Below are 24,808 nucleotides of genomic sequence, written 5' to 3' on the forward strand. Positions count from 1 at the left end.
AAATTGTTTGAACATGCCTGGCTTCAAAATGTAATTAACACCATATGCAATAAAATCTAATTAGCATAGTATGCTCGCCAAAAGAATAGCCTTTCTATATTTCTTATTACAAGCAATCTTGAGGCATAACCATTATTACTGCCAGATGACTGTATTGTTATGTCATGTCATATTTTGGTCATAAACTAAATACTACACAAATTAATACATCTACATCTGTGTTGTATTGTGTAATATTAATATATATATTATATATAAAATTAAAATAGCAGCCTTCTTATTTTTCTTTCTGCCCTTGCCAAAAGGATTCAATTCCAGGAAAAATGGTTGAAAAAATTGTCCTTTTATGTAAGCACATTTGTTTTTATTTTATAATATGCATTCATTTATACTCAATTTATTTATAATGATATTGCAAAGAACAACGACTGAAGCAACTTTAGTTAAAGGCTAAAGCAAGTTAGGTGGGTGGTTGGCTGAAAATGTTACCTACATCAACAATAAATCTGCGGGTAATGGCTATTGAGCTTAGTTTGTCCATTACATGCACTGATCTACCTGTTTGGTTTTTTTTTTTGTTGTTGTTTCACTAAATAGGTCAGTTATTTAGCCTTAAGGCTGTGTTATATTTTTCTGTAATTAAGGTTTGTTTTGGATGCAGAGGAGGATGGTAGTTTATGAAAAATAATGCATGTGGGCAAAGCAATTTTCATTGTTGGTTTTACGCGCATCTAGTCCGTAATTATTAGCATCATTCACCAGTGCACAATATTGCATTTTAGTGGTAATTAAAGTAAAACATTTCATTCATACATTAACATCTTAATTTTCCTCTGATTACACATCATATGCACAAATTTGGGCATAAAAACACATTTTTCTTGCCAACAAGCTAACTACATCCCACTTTAATATGTTAAAAGAATGCATTCTTAAACTGCTTCCCAATCATCACTGTAAGTTTATCATGATCTGTTTCTCTGTGATTCATGAGTCACTATTACATATTACTGATATTTCAATAAAACCTATTTTATTGTCAGTGTTCTTTCTTGTGAGTACAGAAAGGAGATCTGTAAATGCAGGCTTCTGATAACATATTCTGCTGGCAGTAACGCAAAGTAAGATCAAATTCCTGCCCCAGTTACCAAAACGATTTTGAAATACTTGGCATGAAGTTCAAATGAAGTTTTTTTTTTCCTACAAGTACTTTGTTAAAAGCAGCCCTTGCCATTTCCTTGGTTATATATATAGGATATGCTTAAACATTTTTTTATTTAAAGGGTTACTCAAAGGTATTTTTGTGGAAACTAAGTTTTAATGGGTATAATAAAAGCAATATGCAGCACGTTACAGGCTTCTGTGGATAAGCACAAATTCACTGAGCGTTGATGAGTGTGACATTGCGCTATGGGGACATTTATGGTTTTTATCCCAATAAGCCAAAGACAAATCCTCCAAGAGACTGATATATCATTTATTTAGTGTTTTGTCACCAACTTCTTAGAATTGAGGATCACTTTGTATTTAATCTTTTTAGTAACTATAGAAACAGCCATCACAATATAAAACATTGAGACATATAAAGATCCTAAAATGTTGGCCTCTTATTCATGCTTTGGCTCTGTGTGTGTGTCTAGCCAAGCATAATTGGCATGAGCCTTCCTGTATAAGCCCATGATTTATAGCGCAGTTATGACATCAGAACTCACTGACTAAGCAAATATATCATTTATTTCATGGGATAAAGCAGTCTCTAGTTTTCAGAGTAGTGACATTAGAAGTCATAGAGTAGTTCCATGGCAATTTTAAAGCACAGATCATCACACTTTTATATTTTTTACAGTAACATTGTTAAAATACAAATACATATATATATATATATATATATATATATATATACATATATATATATATATATATACTCCTCCACTGGCGGCACTCCAAGGCTATGAAAAGATGACAACAGTCGGCTGTCATCTTTTCATAGCCTTGGAGTGCCGCCAGTGGAGGAGTATATGACGTCCAGCCGTCCAGGCTGTTATGTGGAAGGCACCGGGCGCAGTAATTTTACACATGTCAGCGGAGTGCCGGAGCTGGAGAAATATATATATATATATATATATATATATATACACTGCTCAAAAAAATAAAGGGAACACTAAAATAACACATCCTAGATTTGAATGAATGAAATATTCTTATTAAATACTTTGTTCTTTACATAGTTGAATGTGCTGACAACAAAATCACACAAAAATTATCAATGGAAATCAAATTTATTAACCCATGGAGGTCTGGATTTGGAGTCACACTCAAAATTAAAGTGGAAAAACACTACAGACTGATCCAACTTTGATGTAATGTCCTTAAAACAAGTCGAAATGAGGATCAGTAGTGTGTGTGGCCTCCACGTGCCTGTATAACCTCCCTACAACCCACACAAGTGGCTCAGGTAGTGCAGCTCATCCAGGATGGCACATCAATGCGAGCTGTGGCAAGAAGGTTTGCTGTGTCTGTCAGCGCAGTGTCCAGAGCATGGAGGTGCTATCAGGAGACAGGCCAGTACATCAGGAGACGTGTAGGAGGCCGTAGAAGGGCAACAACCCAGCAGCAGGACCGCTACCTCCGCCTTTGTGCAAGGAGGAACAGGAGGAGCACTGCCAGAGCCCTGCAAAATGACCTCCAGCAAGCCACAAATGTGCATGTGTCTACTCAAACGATCAGAAACAGACTCCATGAGGGTGGTATGAGGGCCCGACGTTCACAGGTGGGGGTTGTGTTTACAGCCCAACACCGTGCAGGACGTTTGGCATTTGCCAGAGAACACCAAGATCGGCAAATTCACTACTGGCGCCCTGTGCTCTTCACAGATGAAAGCAGGTTCTCACTGAGCACATGTGACAGACGTGACAGAGTCTGGAGATGCCAAGGAGAACATTCTGCTGCCTGCAACATCCTCCAGCATGACCAGTTTGGCAGTGGGTCAGTAATGGTGTGGGGTGGCATTTCTTTGGGGGGCCGCACAGCCCTCCATGTGCTCACCAGAGGTAGCCTGACTACCATTAGGTGCCGAGATGAGATCCTCAGACCCCTTGTGAGACCATATGCTGGTGCAGTTGGCCCTGGGTTCCTCCTAATGCAAGACAATGCTAGACCTCATGTGGCTGGAGTGTGTCAGCAGTTCCTTCAAGACGAAGGTATTGATGCTATGGACTGGCCCGCCCGTTCCCCAGACCTGAATCCAATTGAGCACATCTGGGACATCATGTCTCGCTTCATCCACCAACAGACTGTCCCACAGTCTGCACCACAGACTGTCCAGGAGTTGGCGGATGCTTTAGTCCAGGTCTGGGATGAGATCCCTCAGGAGACCATCCGCCACCTCATCAGGGGCATGCCCAGGCATTGTAGGGAGGTCATACAGGCACGTGGAGGCCACACACACTACTGAGCCTCATTTTGACTTGTTTTAAGGACATTACATCAAAGTTGGATCAGCCTGAAGTGTGTTTTTCCACTTTAATTTTGAGGGTGACTCCAAATCCAGACCTCCATGGGTTAATAAATTTGATAATTTTTGTGTGATTTTGTTGTCAGCACGTTCAACTATGTAAAGAACAAAGTATTTAATAAGAATATTTCATTCATTCAGATCTAGGATGTGTTATTTTAGTGTTCCCTTTATTTTTTTTGAGCAGTGTATATATATATATATATATATATATATATATAATTTTAATTATCAGTATATTACTTTGGTGCTTCTATATATGTAGGGTTCTATATATCAATGGGTGAACTACAAATCGTCCAAGTGCTGCCTTGTGTGGACACTTAGCTTGGCTATCCAGTGGAGGAGAGGTCTAAGGTGCAGCTGTGTCATAGGGAAGCCACACATGTATGGTAATAATCAACATCGTCACCTTGGGGACTACTGAGTTGTTGTTTCTGCTTATCCCTGCCCTGAAGTCATCCATAATCTCTTAGGTGGCAGAGCTCAATTCTACCCCATTGTGGAGCATCTGAGGTGGACCAGAGATGGCCCACATTCAAGAATGAGATATAGGGCAAAATATATGAAAAGCAGTACTTTGTGACTTCAGTTTATTGTTTGCAAAGAAACAGAGAAATTAAAAACTGTAGCCCTATTTATTTATTTTTGGGGGGGAGGGGGAAATCACTACATGTGTACAGTTATGGTAAAGAGGAGCGGAAGGAAGAAGGGAAAAGACCCATATTATTATTATTATTATTATTATTATTATTATTATCCTTTATTTATATGGCGCCACATGGGATCCACAGCGCCCAATTACAGATTAAACAAATAAGCAAAACATGAAGACAGTGACTTACAGTTCAATACAATATAGGACAAGTACAGGGTAAATAAACATATCTGCATCAGTAAACAGCACTGAAATAAGTATCAGGGTGGCAGAAAACTGAAGGATTTGGTGCCATCAAGGGGAGTATTGAAAAGAAGATAAGTTAAGTAAGAGACATAAAAGCAGCACATGAGGGAAGAGGACCCTGCTCGTGAGAGCTTACATTCTAAAGGGGAGGGGCACACACTAACAGACAGGGGTGACACAGATGGGGTAGAAAGTGAGCGTGGGCCCATAAGGCTTAGGATGAAAGACGGCTGGGTTTGGTGAAGTAGTGGGTCTTGAGAGCCCGCTTGAAGTTTTGTAGAGAGGTGGAGAGTCTGAGGGGGAGAGGTAGAGATTTCCAGAAAAAGGGAGCAGCACGTGCGAAATCTTGGAGATAGGAGTGGGAGGATGTAATCAGAGACAGGAGAGTCAGCAAGCATTAGCAGAGCGAAGAGGACAGGCGGGAGTGTAAAGGGAGATAAGGTCAGAGATGTAAGTGGGAGAGAAGTGGGTGAGGGCTTTGTAAGTGAGTGTAAGAAGCTTGAAACATTATTAATTAAACCTCCCCTATACATAAAGAAAAAAAGCAACTCCGAGAAGTGTCAACTTAAATTGTGGCATCTGGTATACTACAGGACAATACATAAAATATGCACATCCAATAAGCAAATTATAAAAGTTTAACTTTCATTGCTTGACTCCAATATCCCTATTTATGCATATATCACATTCCCACGCACTCACGGAAGTGACATATTACACATCTCTACTGGCTGGTATTGCATAATTCATTGATAGCGGTGAATAAACTGACCAATAGTTAAAATAACTCAAATTATTTTTAGCACACAGTATATACCATAAGCCATATTGGTGAGACCTGTAGACATTAAATACATAAATATATGGTAATAGACACCATGAGTATACACTGACACCATGACAACAGACTTTACAAAATAAGACACACATTCCTAAATTTCGGAAAAACGACTGAAATTGACCATAACTACTGTGTTCCACAATTAAATGTGCAGCCAGTAAACCACATACAAAATCTACAGAACAGAAGACACTATACCACAAAGAGGAAAGGAAAATATGAATGGTTCAATCAAGTGAATGACTACTACTTCCACAAGGTTATTTGTAAATGAGATCATGGCTTCATTAGAACATGCAAAATAAAGTCAGTTTCTCTTTCAAAGAGAATCGCACTAAATCTTTAGAATGAAGCCAAACATTTCCCAGCAGTAAGTGACATCCCAAATTCAGCAGCTAAAAAGCAGCTATCCATAAAATCCACTAGTCTACGCCAGAAATATTCTTTCCAGGCCAAGTTTAAACTCATTATCTTTCTCTGGAAGACTAACAATCGAAAACAATTAGAGGGATATGTACTATATCATATTGTCAAGTTCTTTTTCATTTATAAAACCAACATGGGGAGATTTACAGGGCAAAAGCAGAGAGCGGTCAAACAGCATGTGCCTTCATATAGCTTTTACTTCTTTTTCTACCAAATGTAAAAACATTTAAATAAATAAAAGGTCAAAATGTAAACATGGGTGGTCATTTTTGAAGTGCTCTAGAAACTAAAAATATTTGATTTAGTACCCACCCATCTTGATGGCCCATTGAGCATACATCACAGTACTGCCATGTCTCAGGAAGTGCTGAGACACAACAGTGCATCTAGTAGATGTGAAGAAGATGAGGGTGTCCTGCATATGTTACAATGTCCACGCAGAGCTACTGATATTGCCACTTTCTATGTCTCACATACAGCAAAGATTTCATATTTTTACTACAAATTCTGTTTGATCCAAAATCATCTCCATTGTTGTTTTTGTCTTGCACCACACATTCTGCATCACCACAAGTCAGCACTATAAACCATATAAATCTCAGTTATTCATAAAGACATAGCAATTACCAATGAGATAGACAAAGGAGATACACACAAGAGATAGCGGGATTCCTGCTTTTGAGTGCTTACAATCTAGAGGGCTGGGGCAGGACAGAGATAATTGGAGAAAGTGAAGCACAAGTGGATGTGGCAGGTATCGCATGGAGGCGGAGAAGACTGAAATTGGAATAAGGTTAGCCATAATGAAGAAGAGGGTTTATAGAGTGCTTGACAAATTGGAGGGTGGGCGAGAGTCTGGTGGGGCGAGACAGGAAGTTCCATAAAATCTATTACATTGTGGAATGCAGGTGACCTAAGTTTTTATGTCAACTGATCCCCTAAACTGGATGAGAATGTTTAGCTAGTCTTCTAAGAGACTGATATATACCCTGCAGCTTTCAGTTGTTACTGGGGAGAGAAATCTGGAAGATTTGCAGTATAATAAGTAGGTTTATACTGACCAAAGCACTAATGTATAATATATGTGTGACTGTAAAATAAAGTATGCAATGAAATGGAGAAATAATAAGGTAACATTTGCTAAACTAAATTATTTATTAGCTGTTATTCATGCACATATAAGATTATATATCACCAAACAAATAAGGATTTGTTTTTCCAAATCAACTAATATATATACTGTATTCGATACATATGCACATAGCTTACCTTGTGGAAGCTCCCATAGAAGAGTTTATTTATTTCATCACCAGTAAATGTCACTGTCTGAGTATCTCCTGACGCTCCCTTGTTGAAGAATGAAAGTGATTTCTTGGATCCTGGAGACAGATTTGCACTGATTTTGTTATTTACCTTTCATTCATGAACATGCTAAAATAATGCCAAATGCTAAAAATATATTAATAACTACAGGAGTATTGCTATTACAACATTAATCAAATAATAAAGTCACTTTTAGTGCATTAAACAGTGTTTCTCCTCAAACATTTCCTCTTCTTTTATTTTCCCAAATCTCACTTTTAAACTTATTCTCTCATATTAAGATGTTGCAGAGATGGGAGTTTTGTCCTTGCAAGTACTGTACATTATATATGTACAAGAAAATAAACTCCTGGGGCCTATTTATTATAGAGCGAAAACCCACGTGTGAACAGTAAGGCTAGTGAATCGACCAGATAACGCTCACTGCTGGTGAACTACTGTAGCAACATATTTGGTGAAACAAGATATATATTGCTGTGAAAAGTATAGTAAATTATTAAATAGGACAGACACCGAGAAAGCCATTTTATGGATTGTATTCATGAACCCTATTATTATTTTATTAACTACCAAGGACATCATTTACCGTAGGTACTGTCTTTTTTTATTCAGACCTGCACTGTTGTCAGCTAAGTAGCAGAGGCAGAACTCTGGGAGGCAACGGAGTCATCTGCCGCCGGGCTCCTGCTCTGAGGGGGGCACCTCTCCTCCCATTCTGTGACACCATTGAATTAAGTTAATTGATAGCTGCCGCTATCTTTTCAGTGGCCGACTTCCTCACTGGTCCCCGCACCTTACAAATCACACCCACTTTATTATACTGAATATACACATTTTACAAGTATCACACCCAGGATTAGAAACCACAACCTATTACACTGGAAGCAGACACCTTACTGATGAAGCTATTTGCTCCTGTATAGGAAATATGAGAATTTTAACTATATGAAGATACTTCTCTGACAATTACACGTAACTTCATATAGTTAGCATTCTCATGCTTCCTCTACAGGAGCAAATAGCTCTATCAGTAAAGTGTCTGCTGTTAGTGTAACAGGACATGGGTTCTAATCCTGGGTATGACTGCTAAGAAATGTGTGATTTAAAATAAAAGACAATTAAATGTATAAATACAGTATATATATCTTTTTCAGAATACTACACACACACACACACACACACACACACACACACACACACACACACAAACACACACTCACACACACACACACACACACACTTATCTTAATATAGGAAATAGGGGGGGGCACCAATATTTATCTTGCCTCCGGGCAACTGTGACGAACTTATGCCACTGCTAAATAGGATGGCAAACAGGCAAACAGAAGCATGTTACAATATTATATGACTATTAAACAGATGTTTACAGCTAAATCCTTTATGCAAGTGACATTACAGGGGGTGAATGCATACATAGACAAGAACTAGAAAACAGTGACAAGAGAAAGCTGCAAAGATGGTGGCCAAAAGTTGCCAGGCAAATGGTCCAAGCACTGGTAACTCAGTGTATCACTTTAAATAGGGCAGGGATATGGTAAAGTATAATTCTGCCTTTTCCTCTAACAAAAGTGAACAGAACTACTGTACATTGATCTGACATCTGAAAGATCCCTAGTTATCTAAAATGGTTCCGGTATGAATGGTCGCCCATGTTATGGTCGACAGTCATTAGGTCAACCACTGTTGGTTGACATTGGCATGATCAACATAGACAAATGGTCGACACATGAAAATGGTCGACACGTGCAAAGGTGACATGATTTTCTTTTACTTTTTTGGGTGTCGTTTTCTTCGCAAAGTGACGGGGAACCCCAATTAGTGCACCGTGTCCCTTTGCATGGCTCGTTTTGCTCGCCATGCTTCGGGCACGGTGTCTCGCTCTGCTAACGCTGCGCTCGGCACAGGTTACTATTCCCAATTGTAGTCCACGTGGATCGTAAAGTATGGAAAAGTTCCACAAAAGAAAAACATTGTGAAAAACTCATGTCGACTTTTTATGTGTCGACCATGTGTCTATGTCGACCATGTCAAAGTCAACCAATAGTGGTCAACCTAATGACTGTCGACCATAACATGGTCGACCATCCAAGCGGATACCATCTAAAATATTAGTGTTAACAGCAATTCTGTTATCTCCCAATGTGTTTTTTGTACAGCGTATCAGTATCAGATTATTCAGAAACTGTCATGGCCCAAAGGAAAGAGTTACTATTCTTCCTGAGGTAATAGAAAATCTTTTCTGGCTCAGCTGATCAATAACAACAAATGCAGGTCAGTTGAAGGGTGCTCAGCATCCCATCTATAAAGGCAGTACAATACAAGGTCAGTGCAAGGTCTCCTATGTGCATTATCCTGCAGATTCTATAAATATCCTTCCTTCACTGCTTGTCACTATCACCATCCTGAGATGGAGTGATGGTGGTACTTTAATTGGCAATATCAAGCTATCACCGGAGATGGTTTCTTCCTTTGATAAACAGCAAATAGCTATTGTTTGCTTTCATTGGATTTATGGCTTTAAGAGGCTTGATGCATACAGTATCTTACTATCTTACAGGTACAAAAGCAAAGTGATCAGGACACTCTCTCCTTGATGTGGAAACACCAAAGCTGCAGGAAACTAGTAAAACTAAAGAACAGTTTATGCAAGGTTAAAAGCAAATATACTCACCATCCAGAGTCACTCCGACCTGAGGCTTATAACTCTTGTCTGTAACCTGCCATATAGAGAATGGCTCATTGGGAGTTTCCGGGAGCAGGCGGAATAATAAGATGATAGTGTAGGAATGTGGCAATCCTTCAGGATGCAGTTCTCTGTTTACAAATGACATCTGTCACTGAGCTGCACATTTTACATTCTTTTACAAGCCACCCAAAGAAATACACAAGGAATACAGAGACTTTTTCTCTTACACAAATGATACATCATGATTACCTGAAATATTGTATTTTCTAATCTACATCACTTAGAAACAATATTAACACTTGAGTGAATTAAAAGCTAAGATTACCCTACTCCAGGTACACACACATCACAGCCAATTTTAGACAGCAGCAATATAGAGATACCAATATAGATAGCAGCAGTATAGAGATACCAATATAGACAGCTGCAGTATAGAGATACCAATATAGACAGCTGCAGAATAGAGATACCAATATAGACAGCAGCAGTATAGAGATACCAATATAGACAGCAGCAATATAGAGATACCAATATAGACAGCAGCAGTATAGAGATACCAATATAGATAGCAGCAGTATAGAGATACCAATATAGACAGCAGCAGTATAGAGATACCAATATAGATAGCAGCAATATAGAGATACCAATATAGATAGCAGCAGCAGCAGCAGTATAGAGATACCAATATAGACAGCAGCAATATAGAGATACCAATATAGACTGCAGCAGTATAGAGATACCAATATAGACAGCAGCAGTATAGAGATACCAATATAGACAGCAGCAGTATAGAGATACCAATATAGACAGCAGCAATATAGAGATACCAATATAGACAGCAGCAGTATAAAGATACCAATATAGACAGCAGCAGTATAGAGATACCAATATAGACAGCAGCAGTATAGAGATACCAATATAGACAGCAGCAATATAGAGATACCAATATAGACTGCAGCAGTATAGAGATACCAATATAGACAGCAGCAGTATAGAGATACCAATATAGACAGCAGCAATATAGAGATACCAATATAGACAGCAGCAGTATAAAGATACCAATATAGACAGCAGCAGTATAGAGATACCAATATAGACAGCAGCAGTATTGAGATACCAATATAGACAGCAGCAGTATAGAGATACCAATATAGACAGCAGCAATATAGAGATACCAATATAGACAGCAGCAATATAGAGATACCAATATAGACAGCAGCAATATAGAGATACCAATATAGACTGCAGCAGTATAGAGATACCAATATAGACAGCAGCAGTATAGAGATACCAATATAGACAGCAGCAGTATAGAGATACCAATATAGATAGCAGCAGTATAGAGATACCAATATAGACAGCAGTGGTATAGAGATACCAATATAGACAGCTGCAGTATAGAGATACCAATATAGACAGCAGCGGTATAGAGATACCAATATAGACAGCTGCAGTATAGAGATACTAATATAGACAGCTGCAGTATAGAGATACCAATATAGACAGCTGCAGAATAGAGATACCAATATAGACAGCAGCAGTATAGAGATACCAATATAGACATCAGCAGTATAGAGATACCAATATAGACAGCAGCAATATAGAGATACCAATATAGACAGCAGCAGTATAGAGATACCAATATAGACATCAGCAGTATAGAGATACCAATATAGACAGCAGCAGTATAGAGATACCAATATAGACAGCAGCAATATAGAGATACCAATATAGACAGCAGCAATATAGAGATACCAATATAGACAGCAGCAGTATAGAGATACCAATATAGACAGCAGCAGTATAGAGATACCAATATAGACAGCAGCAGTATAGAGATACCAATGCAATGTACAAATGTACAACAAACATGCAGAGCACAGATGGCACAAAGTCAGAATCAAGGCAACAGGTGCAGGGCAGTAGAAAGCCTAGCGGGGCCCAGGTACTTTAGAGGGGGCGTGGCCTAATCACAGGAGGCATGTAGCGTGGTCATGCACCCTAAAATAAAATACAGAAAAAAATTGTATTTTAAGTGCCTCCCTGACCACACTGCTGCTCAGCTGGGCTGAGGTGAAAAAATGCAGCAGCTGCCAGTTATGGAGGGGAGTTGAGCCCCCACTTGGTCCCTCCATCAGACCTGGGCCTTTGTAATTAGCACTCTCTCCCCCCTCTCTCGGCACCACTGACAGGTGCAGTGCATGAAAAATAACAATGCTAACCACTGTCTCATCTATAATGCTGAACTATCAGTGTTCCAGAAGGTAAAGCATCACTCCATCATGTACTGTAAATAGCATCCTCATTCCATCATGTAAATAGCACATTTACTTACGAGGTAGGTATAGAGAGGAAGGCATCTTTCTGAATATTATATGCAGGGAAGCTATTGAAAGAACCGGGTAGCATGGAAACACCTTTGACTGATGCAAAAGACTTCTCTGTGAGGTTGTAAGCTTCCAGCATCCTGAAGCCTTAGAGAGAACCATAAGTGTGAGTACACTGCCCAAAGAGTACGAACTCCAATTTGTCTATGACAGTATACGAAAAAGAACCCTTACCTGGTGATGTGTATCCATCCAGGTAAATAAGTGGACAGGCTAGAAAATAAACATTCACAAGGTGAATACATCTATGAATTGACAATAATAATTGTGTTAATATATTAATTATTGATTGGACATTATAATGGTATTTCAGCCTCCCATAAACATGAAGCATGACATGGATAACATGATGTACCTTTTGGTGTTATGCTTATTGCTAACACTCTGAAAAGTTATAAGATAGGTAATATTGGTCACAATGCAAATGGAAGCTCTGCTTACATAAGGACACAAAGTGTTCTTGTTACTGGCACTCATTTCCAGATGTATCATTTATTATGAAGTTGGGTTTGATAAAAGTTTTTTTGGCATGTTTGAAATTCCTAGAAGAAAAGCTCAACTTTCATTTGGGCGCTTTTGTTGTAACATTCCTTTGGCGTGTGCTTAGGGAGAAAGGTCAGTGTGACCCTATTCTATTGTAATTGAACTATTGATTCAAATGTTTTTGAGGATTTCTGTCTGTTTGTCTAATCTGCAGCCTAATTCAGAGGGATAATATGTTTCTAAAGGAGCGGAAGTAAAGAAAATAAAGAAAAGTAAAGAAAATAAACTTCATATCTGGCAGTGTCAAAGTATTCAACTTATTTTGAACTTATTTTGAAGCAAGCAGCACTGAATAAACAACTAAACCTGTCAATAAGAAAAGCATAATTAATACCATAACAATTTGGTGAATTAATTTGAAAATACATATTCATCATGGAATGAAGTGTAGGAAACGCCTGATTGTTAGGAATGCCTGATTGTTATATTGATATACATTCTAGCAAAGGGGTTGATTCGGCAACCACTTTTCCATACAGCCGTGACAGCTCACTTAGGGGTACATTTACTAAGCAGTGATAAGAGCGGAGTAGTGAGCCAGTGGAGAAATTTCCCCATCAACCAATCAGCAGTTCTGTATCATTTTATAGTATGCAAATTATAGATGTTACTTCAGTGCTGATTGGTTCTCCACTGGCTCCGCTTTTATCACTGCTTAGTAAATGTACCCCTTACAAGCTTAATCACTGACGATTTTTCCCTTCAAAAGCGTTAACAACATTGTTTTTTAAAATGTATTTTATTTAATAAAGTTGAAAAAGTTTTTTTAAATATTTAAACATTATATTATGCACATCTGCAGAACGGATCTCCTTGTCAAAAACGGGGGGACAGGGTGGGATGGCGCAGTTGCATGAAATCTGACCATGCCAGTTAAGTTGGTTAAGCTACTCGAGAATCCACCAGTGTATTCTGAGAATTTATGCATCTACATTTGGAATGCCAACCTGCCCACTGCACCTGCAACTATCATTATCAGTATCATGTACCCACCAATCGGAAACCCATCTACATCTGAATGTTACAGAAGATGTCTTACATGCCCATGACAGTCCTATGGCACTTCCACTAGATGCAACACTTCTGTCCATCTGCATGGTCGCGGCACTGTTGCTGCATAAAAATGCCCATTTTTCGGAAAGAGTGGTGTAATCATTCCATCCACACTCATGATTTCCATCTGTGTGAGTGAGTATGCCTGTTCCGGCATATGCACGGTTGCTTATGTCTTTCTGTGGTGCATGCGCAATATGTTGAAATCTGAGAGATTCATAAGCAAACCCACTTAAGTCCAGTTAACAATCAGGCCCAAGTTGATCAGATGTAAGAGGGAGGGAGCATGGCCACTTGTTTTGTGCATTTATTTTCTGGACTGTAGTCTACCTATACTTCCTTTACAGTCCTCAGACAGCATTTCTGTTACCTTGCTCCAGGACTCTGGGGTCTATCTACTAAGCCTTGGAGAGAGATAAAGTGGATGGAGATAAAGTACCAGCCAACCAGCTCAATTTTCAAACACAGTCTGTAAAATGGCAGTTAGGAGCTGATTGGCTGGTACTTTATCTCCGTCTATATTACCTCTCTCCAAGGCTGAGGAAATAGACCCCTATATCCCTTGAAAAATTCTAGTGGATGCATTTCTAGCAAAATATTGGATTTGAAAAATTCTGATCAAATTTAATTGTCCACAGTTACCACAAGTTTTAGTTGCAGACGGATGAGAATAGACTGTGCACTCCTGTGGATTGAGGCCAATATGAGCATCTGTCATTACTATAACTTTCTAAATAATATATATGCATATAAATGTATCCTTTAGTGGTCACAGGAGGAACAATGGAGCCAGACAGATTACAAAACAAATTTCAGGTAACCCATACCAAATTATATTGAACACTCTGACCTGCCTCTCCAAGTTTAAGTGGACATAAGTACGAGATACTATCAACACAAAATACAAATATATGCTGTGGATATGTACAGTTTATATAGCTATGTCAAATATCTAAAAAGGTATACATATTTAGTATAAAAATGGATCAGTAAAGTTTGGGTAGTTAAATAGGGTTGGCCTATTACCTTGACTGTAACCTTAACAACATCTACACAAAGTAATATGTTCTAATTTGTGCTTATGTTTTATAACATAGATGGAAAATTGGTAAAAAAAACAGGTTAATAAATCCCTGAGTCATCGCTCCCAATCATTTTTTGGTTGGAACTGGCGAATCAAGGATTTCCAACATGTTGGATTTCCCCAATACCGTTACCCAGCCAACAGCAAAACGGGGAATTGCCCTGATACTTGCCAGATCCATAGGACCCATTAGCCCAATTTCTCCTCATTTATTTGTACAGTTAAATATTTGAAAGTTATTCCTGGAGAAAATGTTTCTGGATCCTTTAGATCATTCAGGTGTTAATCCAATGTTTAAATAAAGTTCTCAGAATTCTGCAAGTAAGCATGGAATTGTGTAAGCAAGCATGGTTTGGTGACTTACTTGAAGTCGCTGTCTCACACACAAAGGTAATGAGATTATCTTCAATCTTCTCAAAGGCATCAAAGTCATCAACGATAAAAACATGGCGCTCACTTGGTTTGCTGCCTATATTTCTAAGTTCACTGTAATCCACATCAGCCACTCCAATCACAAAGACGCTAAAACCTGAAAATGACACAAGATATTGGAATCATCAGGGAATTCCTTCCAGTAAGAACTGTTTAATAGCAAACGTTTAGCCTCTCTTATCCCACATACTCACTAGCTCTGCACATCTGGAGCTTGACCTGTTTTGTGTATAACTACTGTTGTCTGTGTGTATCTCTGTATACTTTAGCAAAATGCATATATAAGGTACAAAACAATAGGTAACTGCAGAATCATTGCAGCTCCATAACGGTAATAAGGATATTACTATTGGGCCAACTCATTTATAAATAAATCTTATTTTACTTAAAGTTTCACCCATTTTACTTTACTTAACACACTTTTAGAAGTATTGATACATTCCTCCCTTTGAGAGGAATTTAGGGGTTTATGTACTAACCCTTGGAGAGAGATAAAGTGCCAGTCAATTAGCTCCTGTCATTTTTTAAACACAGCCTGTGAAATGGCAGGTAAGAGCTGATTGGCTGGTAATTTATCTCCATCCACTTTACCTTTCTCCAAGGTTTAGTAAATGGGACACCATAATCTCCGTCCACTTTATCTATGGCTCGTCTATATTTTTAAAGGTCTCATTAAGTCCAAAATGACTAAAAGGCTCATTTATGTTTTGATTAATATACTATTTCCATCCATTTATAACTAAAATGTTTTGGAAATGGAGCTGTAGTTATTTCAAATTAGCTAAGTTTATGTTACGCAATATGAAACAATATCTAGAAAGTATTATAATAAGTATATGTAACTAGACCAAATGTTAATCAGAAATATAAAGAGAAATGTTCACATGTTTTATTTGTAACTCCACCTATTCTGAGATTAGCAAACCCCGGTTATTTTATCATTCATATAATTTTAGTGGTAGCTCCATTTTACCATAATGCAGCCAAGTTATGGGATATAAATCCTTGGCTTTGGCCTTCTTGACATATTTAACAAACTCTAGGATGCAAACAATTCCAGAGCTTGGCCTGGTAGCTAACACCATCTGACGATAGCATTAGCTATTGTGGCCTATAGGCTACACTATGAAAAAAGTACCAGGAGAGGAGATTTCTGTCCAGCCCACATCAGTCATGCATGCGCAGTAGTGTGGAAGTCCACGAAAACTAAAATTAAAGGGACTAGTAGTTCAAATACGGTACTTTTACACATTACAGGGCTGGTCTTCTGTCTGAGCCCCTGTCACTGCATGTGTTTAATAATACACCCAGACAGTAGATAATTTCTGATTGCTGTGAACAGCAGTGATAACAAATTCTAATTATCAGATTAATAAATAGCCCCCTAAATTACTTTGTATCTGGAGCAAACCATGATGCAATGCAAGGGGTACAAATAATTGAAAGGATCTTTTGCATGTAGGGTGAATATTTGCTGCTTTTGCATGCAGCTCACAAATGTTAGACAGCTTCGTTTTTACATTGCAATTTAGATTTCCGTTTGAAAACGCCCCTCTCAAATCTTAATCTATCAGCACATTTTAAATTTGCCCAACCTACAGTGCAGCATAGTTTTGAGTACAGAACAAAGTTAAGACCCACATACATCTAGAGTCCGTTTTGTAGTTTTACAGTATGAAGAACACAAATTGTGCTCAGTGTTATACAATAAAAAGAAAATGCTGGATTTTTAACATTGCACTAATTGAGTACTAACCTATGTAATCTTAAATAAATAAGACTTGAGGAATACAATAACTTAAGGAGTTACATTTTGTATATATGATACATTCATATTCATCTACAATATGCTGTATATTGGGGGCTCTCAAAGTTTTTTAAAACATAAAACTTGAGGGACAAATGCAAAACATATATTTGGGCTTTTAGAGGCCTATAAAATGTTAATTCCACTTATGCTCATATGTGATTTGTAATCTGTGGCCTTGTGTCTTCATATAATCACAGAATGTGTCAGTGACCTCTATTATCCTTTGGAATAGACAAGCTCACCAGAGTGCTGTATATCCATAGCAGACTTCTTTACATCATCTTGAGACCTTCCATCTGTCACTACAACCAGCACCTTGGGAACAGATCTTCTCATTCCATTTTCAACAGTCAAGACCTTATCACGAACAAACTTCAGTGCTTTTCCTGTAACCGCACAAATAAATCATGTAAGGATCATCCTGTGTACTTGCTGCATCCTAGATTAACTGTTCTTAATTCTGACAGTGGGCGGGATGTACTAATGTACATCGCCGCCCATCGCCGCCCTGCACCACGATGCTGATCGCATATGTACTAACATATGCGATCAGCATTGCGGAGGACAGCTCTTCCGATAAGAGCTATCCTCCGCGATGCGCAGCGGCAGCCCTGACTTCCGGGATTCGGCCCCAGGAGTCAGTCTGCGCATGCATGGGGCGACGGGGGTGGCCGCAGGGCATGCTGGGAGGGATCCGATCGGATCCCTCACACAGCGCCGCGGAGAGAAGCCCATAGGCTTCTATGGACTATCGCCAGCTAAAGCTGGCGTACCCCGCCGCGGCGCTGTCCTGCCGGCCGGGGGTTAGTACATCAGGAAAATGCGGTAAACAGGGAGTTTACCGCATTTTCCGCTTAGTACATCCCACCCAGGATACAGTACCCTTCAGTCATTTTTTTTTTTTCAGGCAAAATAATGGAGTACATGTACAGCTAGCTATACATTGTAGCAGTGCACGCACTTCTACAAAAATAAACCAATGTCATTCAAATGAATAAATCCATACATTTCACATAAGCTTTATATTATCACCCAGCTATAACAAATACACATATTCAGTCAAAACACGTGAGTGAGTGAGTGAGTGAGTGAGTGAGTGAGTGAGTGAGTGAAATACATTATTACACTAAAGGTGTAGAAATTGTGTGTATACAGCACCTGTTTTTGTGTTTCCTCCCTTGTATCGGACATTAGAAAGTGCTCCCAGTGCTTGAGCTTTGTCAGCATAAGTATTCAGCTTAAACTCTGTTTGCGCATCATCACTGAACTGCACGAACGAAACCTGCAGAAAGTCCCAGCATGTGAGTAATATCTCAGAGTGCTTTTTCATTTTCTACATTTTCTACCCTAATGTATTATGTCTAATAATTCAAACTGCATATTTACATTAATATATACAAATGTATACAAAGGGACGAGTGCAAACATATACAGTAGTACACTGATACACTGTCCTAGTGAGTGTTTAGTTGTGGCATGTGGGAGATAGGAACATGGACAATGTAACCAAACATTTTTTTTTTACCATAATCCTTCTCTAAAAAAAAATTCAAGTTAAGTATAAAATGCTAATCTATAGCGTGTGTGTTCTAGCTATTGCTGCCCAGAGAGAATAGAGGCTGACTACTGTAGATAGACAGCCAACATCCGCATTGTAAATCACCTTTATCTGTGGTATGTTCATATGAAGGAACTGTGGGAATCCCAAATGTGGGTTATAAAAAAAGGAGTGACCCCTTTTATGAGAACTGTATTGGAATGGAGAGCGTTGATAATACTAACCAGTATTTTGAAGTATACCAAGGGTAATTCAAAAATCAACACTGTGAACCCTTTCTGACACTCAGGCATTGCTATGCAGTACTATGACAAAACATATCTAAGACTAGCATTAGTAATGTAACTAACAATCTCACCTGGATCCCAGCAGGATTAATAACATCAAAAGCTCCAATAGTATTAAAAATAAATTGACGGACTTTATTGAAGTTGTCATCACCAATACTCCAGGAACTGTCAATCAGAAACACTATATCGGCTTTTGCCCCTTTGCATACTAAAATATACAAATAAGAATAATTTCTGTTAATGATTTTGTTATTTTCTCTAGTAATGTTTGCAACATTTAGAAGTGAGAGGATTATTAAAGGTGAAAGGCATAGTTTTAGGAAACATAATGTAAAGAACTGAAAACATAAATCTATCAGACTAATTCTCATTTAAACAAAACAGAGACAGCTGGCAAGGCAGTCAGCATATGAAATATACCATTATGGTAAGCCGCACTGTGAAATGTCAGTGTAATTCATAGGCCACGTGGTGAGCTGCTATGCGCCAAAAGTCTGCTGCTTAGTCACATATTTCAGATCATATCTGCAACTATTTATGATACATGTATAAAAGTAAAAAATAAGTAAGCTATAAATGTAAGAGAAGTTGCAACAGGTCCGTTTGATACATGACTTACCTTCACGGGATGGCGGTATTGTGGGAGGTGGAGGCGGGGCAGGAGGCTCAGTAGGTGATTCTGTTGGTTTTATCACTATGTTAAAATAATACATTTATTAGATATAGTAGTTTACATCATTATTATTATTATTATTATTATTATTATTAGTCATGACTAAATATAGTAAAACATTAAAATTAAAGATTGAGAAATATAAGTAAGATGTAATATAAGCTGATGTATATTTTCCTACATAATACTAACATGAACAGACATTTCCAGGGTTTGTCATTTGACAATTTGACACAAAGTAACACAAAAAAAAGCTTAATGCAGAAATATTGCACATATTAAAAGGCACAATAATTCGCAATATTATATGTGAGAACACGCTATGTAATTACACAAAATGCATACTTCAGGAATTGGTGTTATCAGAAGAAGTCAAGTGGTACAACCGTAAAAGGAAATAAGGGCTAAACATCAGAGATCAGTAGAGGAAAATGAGAAGACATGACTAAAGACCCCACTCTAATACATAGATATATGGGTGTGGTATGGAAGGAAGATAGTTACTAGGTCGACAGTGTCTAGGTCAACCACTATTGGTCGACAGTAACTAGGTTGACAGGGTCTCTAGGTCAACAGGGTCTTTAGGTCGACAGGTCAAAATGTCGACATGAGTTTTTAATGGGTTTTTTGTGTCGTTTTCTTCGTAGAGTGACCGGGAACCCCAATTAGTGCACCATGTTTGCTCGCCTTGCTTCGGGCAAAGTGCCTTGCTCTGCTACCACTTCGCTCGGCACAGATTACCGTTCCAATCGTAGTCCACGTGGATCGTTAAGTATGAAAAGGTTCAAAAAAAGAAACAAATCATGAAAAACTCATGTCGACCTTTTGACCTGTCGACCTAGAACATGTAGACCTAGGGACCCTGTCGACCTAGTTACTGTCGACCAATAGTGGTCAACCTAGATAGTGTCGACCTAGTTTCTGTGGACCTAGAGACCGGATCCCAGATATACAGTAGCCATCTCATCTTCATAATGCCACCAAGGCATAACATAGCTTGGAGTCTGGGGATGTGCACAGTTGGTTTATGGTCTGTCTATAAGTTAAAATTGTAGCAGCTTCCCCTAAATTACCTTTATTAATATATACAGTATTAATCCATTACTTACAAGTACGCTCTTTTGTTGAAACTCCTCTGCCCTCAAGGTTTGGTGTCTGTACATAAACGGTAGCTGTATATTCAGAGTCAGGATTCAGTCCAGTAAAACAGTGTGACGACTGTGATCCAGTCACTGTTATTTCTTGTCCACGGGATCCTGGCAATCAACATCATTACAAATAAATAAATAATCTTTATATTTGATAAAGAAAAAAAGCATCTGATATTACTATCTCATTATTACAATAACAATGCCAAATGGTAATATAAAACTACTAGTACCCATGAATTCTATCATGTGTAACCACTGTATCAGATTGTATCAATATGAAATTGTACATATAAGTAGGCACATATATTGAGGTTAGACAGCAGGGCCAGGAAGACTGAAGAAGGATAACAGATTTACCACTACTCTAAACACTGCCACATCCACCTCTCTGATTGTTACAATAAAAACGATTAAGTGGTGGGAGACACTATGGGGCACATGCAGAGTTGCAAAGACCATCTTGCTGACAAATCTTTGATTCATTTGCACTGGGATTGCTGTGTATACAAGGGAGTAACTCAGTTACATCTCCACTTGCGGCTGAAAGTTTGTAACGGGGCGTTTGCACGCAGGCTAAGATTAGTGATGATGTGTTGAGAGTATGCAGACAGAATTGTGCGTACACAGAGATCCAACTGTTTTCAGATGGTTCTTGTGCACTAAGGATAGGGCTGGTGCAAGTGCTATGTGATAACGATGACTGGTACAAATTAATCATATTCCTACACTACAGAATTTGGTCAGCAACCATAACAGCTTCTAGTTTTTTACTTTGTTTACAAAATGTTGCTCAAGTATAATACATCAGTTAATTCTCAGTGCTGCAGAAGAAATGCTGATATGGTAGAAAAATAACATTAAACTGAAGGCAGCAAAGTAAATAACAATGTTTGCAAATCATCTTATTATTAATGTGGATATCTGAACTTAAAAATAGGAGTAGACCTTATATTCACAACAGTAAACAAACTGAATGAAAATATTGTGGTAGTTCTTAAGGTCCATACACTTTAGATGATGTCGCTCTGTTAGCGACATCGTCTAATGTTTCCCCCTCCCGGGCCGGCCGGTCGGCGGTTGACTGTACACACTGAGCGATATGACCGCTCATATTGCTCAGTGACGTCACGCCCCCGCCAGCCCTGCATGAAGGTCGTGGACGACAGTCCACATCCTTCATGCATGCCCTACCGACAGTGACGATCGTTGCCGACCCGCGGGGCCGCGCATCGGTCATCGCTGGCGGCATACACACTTGACGATAAAATGAACGACGTCGCTCAAGGAGGGGGAAAATGAGCGACGTCGCTCATTTTATTGTTAAGTGTGTATGGACCTTTAGAAATCTGGGAAGATGGATCTTTTAAGGATCTTGCAATGCTGTCTGTGCTATGGGTCCTTTAAAAGGACTCTTAAAATGTAATCATTGATTGGTGGCAAAATGCATCCTTATTTACAGTTGCCATATCTTACACTTGTGGCCACATGTGCTAGAAAAGACAGATCAGGAGCTTTAATATGCACATGAAGGACAGTAAATTAAGCGCAGACCTTTGAAATGTATGTTTAAATATATCCAGATGTATACTTAGAACTGGGTACAGTTTTTTTATATCCAACAACAATATTTGTCCCTTCTTTGTTTCAGGGCCATCTATAGATTAACAGTTGTATTTGTAAAATGTGAGTAAAATGTGTGAAACTGAAAGTACAGATGTAGGAACATCAGATGCATCTTTACTCATACACAAAAAAGGGAATCTTAAAAAAAAAATCTTAGAAAAACAGAAGAAAAAAATATCTGTATGTACCATCGACTGGGTTCAGCTTGACTCTGTAGGAAGTTGCAGCTCTGTGAGGAGTCCACCTAATACAGAATGAATCCCATGCAACTTGGTAACTTGTCAGATCCGTTACATTCAAATACACTGTAAACAAAATAACACAACAAAGTTCCGGATTTATAAGAAAATCTATTTACTGGTTGACACCACTGGCTAATAATCAACTTCTGAACTATACTGTTTTTGTTATCAAAGAATTGTGCATTATGTATCATTCTGTCAGGAACAGGCTAATAGATTTTATTACATTGATACAAAATGAGATAACAGGATAAAACTACTGTACCATTAATCCCATCACAAAAACTGTACAACAGCATTACTTAAAAACCAACAAATGATCCGCTCCCACAGCAAACACCCGTAGCGTCTCTAAATCCAAATCTGGAAAGTTATTCTCATAACCGAGATCTAAATAGGCTAAAAATGCCAAATGTAATGCAAAGCATACTCTAAAAATTATACTGATGTTACTAATACAACTTTGGTTTATTTTACTAGAGTAAATGTATGTTCTAGGTATGCAAAGGGACGTCCTTAAAGTTCTACATTTAACACATTTTAAGATTACACCAAACTGCTTAAAATCAATGCTGTAAATAAGGTTTTGTAGAGTCTACTGTATGTTGATACAAGCAGTGCAAGACACTAATCCTTAAATCATACACAAATTGAAAATATAGTTTTGAATCTGTGAGACACACTTGACAGATGTATCAAACCTTAGAGATAATGTGAAGAGGTTACCCATAGTAATCAATCAGCTTCTAGATAACATTTTTTTAGCACAGTCTACAAAATGCCAGTTAGATTCTGATTGGTTGTTACAGGCAACATGTCTACATCTCCCACACAGTAACACAAAAACATTTAGGGCAATATTATCTGAAAGATGAGCAGAAGGACTATCCCAGATCTACTACAGTATAGCAAATGGATGCACTGTGTCATAAAAGCAAATAAAATGTTTTGATATATACAGTACAATACATTTATAGGTAGAACAGTTCAACAGTTTGACTCACAAGTTGTCCCAACGCCTGAGAGTGGCCCACTTAATCCTGTGTCATACTGAGCATACACCTTTACATCATAGCTGGTTCCGGGAAACAGGTTTTGAAGAGTGTAAGAATTCACATCACCAACAAACACTTCCATAGATTCATCAGCATCTTTGATAAAGAATAAATAGAAATAAATAGAAAAGTGTATTCTTGGCCACAAAATTATATCTATCGATAGCTGGTCTCAATTTGCTCAACCCAATCGCAGAAGCTTTCTCTAGATCATGGAGCATGCTGAGCTAGCAATTTGCTGAATGAAGATAATTGTGGTCTATCCACAGATATCAAAGTACTGCAAATTTACTACTTTGCTTACAATATGTACTTATGTTAAGTGTTAGTATTGTCATTTAAATAAGGTTTATTAAACTGACCAAATAAATTAGATGATAACACAAAGGTCAGATACACCATTAAATTCAATACTAATTATATCTGGTTTGGGATTCAACCTATCGTATATACTCGAGTATAAGCCGACTTTTTCAGCACATTTTTCTATGCTGAAAAAGCCCCCCTCGGCTTATACTCGAGTCAACGGCTGCAGCAGACACCGTGGGCTGTGTGGGCGTCCGCTGCAGCCGGCTCCAGGGACAGACACTAGAGGTCATTATTGACCTCTAGTGTCTGTGCGGCGTTGCTATGGGAGAGACGTCATGACGTCTCTCCCATAGAGATGATCGGGTGCCGGGAAGCGGGCGCCGGAGCGGGCAGCCAGACGGAGCGGCGGCCAGACGGAGCGGGTGGACAGACGGAGCGGAGCAGCGCAGCAGCAGAAGAAGCGGTCGGGAAGCAGGAGCGGGGCAGTGGTAAGTATTGTTTTTGTGTGTGTTTGTGTGTTTGTAAGCGGCAACGGGGGCACAGTAACAGGGGGCAAAGAAAGAGGGGGCACAACTACTGGGGGCAAAGAAAGGGGGCACAACTACTGGGTGCAAAGAAAGAGGGGTCATAACTACTGGGGGCAATAAAAGAGGGGGCACAACTACTGGGGGCAAAGAAAGAGAGGGCATAACTACTGGGGGCAATGAAAGAGGGGGCACAATTACTGGGGGCAAAGAAGGGGCATAACTACTGGGGGCAAAGCAACGGGGGCATGTTTTTATCTGGCAATGTGGGGGGATATCTGTCACTGGGGGTATATGTGGCACTGGGGGCACAACCCTAGCAACAAGCATTACCCCCTGGCAACAAGCATAACACCTAC

At 38.8% G+C, this 24,808-nt stretch overlaps 1 protein-coding gene across 4 annotated transcripts in view; it reads right to left on the reverse strand.

The window, feature by feature from the left end:
• The window catches only part of COL12A1 (collagen type XII alpha 1 chain), a 248,292-nt gene that overhangs the window by 61,054 nt on the left and 162,430 nt on the right, over window positions 1-24,808 (reverse strand). For all 4 annotated transcript variants that reach the window (XM_063916822.1, XM_063916821.1, XM_063916824.1 and 1 more), the window contains 12 exons: window positions 23,566-23,712; window positions 22,508-22,624; window positions 20,655-20,801; window positions 19,492-19,566; window positions 18,941-19,080; window positions 18,183-18,306; window positions 17,267-17,410; window positions 15,147-15,311; window positions 12,277-12,315; window positions 12,051-12,189; window positions 9,701-9,843; window positions 6,955-7,064 (listed from right to left, as the gene is read on the reverse strand). In XM_063916822.1, the coding sequence (XP_063772892.1) occupies window positions 6,955-7,064; window positions 9,701-9,843; window positions 12,051-12,189; window positions 12,277-12,315; window positions 15,147-15,311; window positions 17,267-17,410; window positions 18,183-18,306; window positions 18,941-19,080; window positions 19,492-19,566; window positions 20,655-20,801; window positions 22,508-22,624; window positions 23,566-23,712 (1,490 nt within the window). The remainder of the gene's footprint in view (window positions 1-6,954; window positions 7,065-9,700; window positions 9,844-12,050; window positions 12,190-12,276; window positions 12,316-15,146; window positions 15,312-17,266; window positions 17,411-18,182; window positions 18,307-18,940; window positions 19,081-19,491; window positions 19,567-20,654; window positions 20,802-22,507; window positions 22,625-23,565; window positions 23,713-24,808) is intronic.

This window comes from Pseudophryne corroboree, chromosome 4, assembly GCF_028390025.1.
Source record: "Pseudophryne corroboree isolate aPseCor3 chromosome 4, aPseCor3.hap2, whole genome shotgun sequence".
NCBI lineage: Eukaryota > Metazoa > Chordata > Amphibia > Anura > Myobatrachidae > Pseudophryne > Pseudophryne corroboree.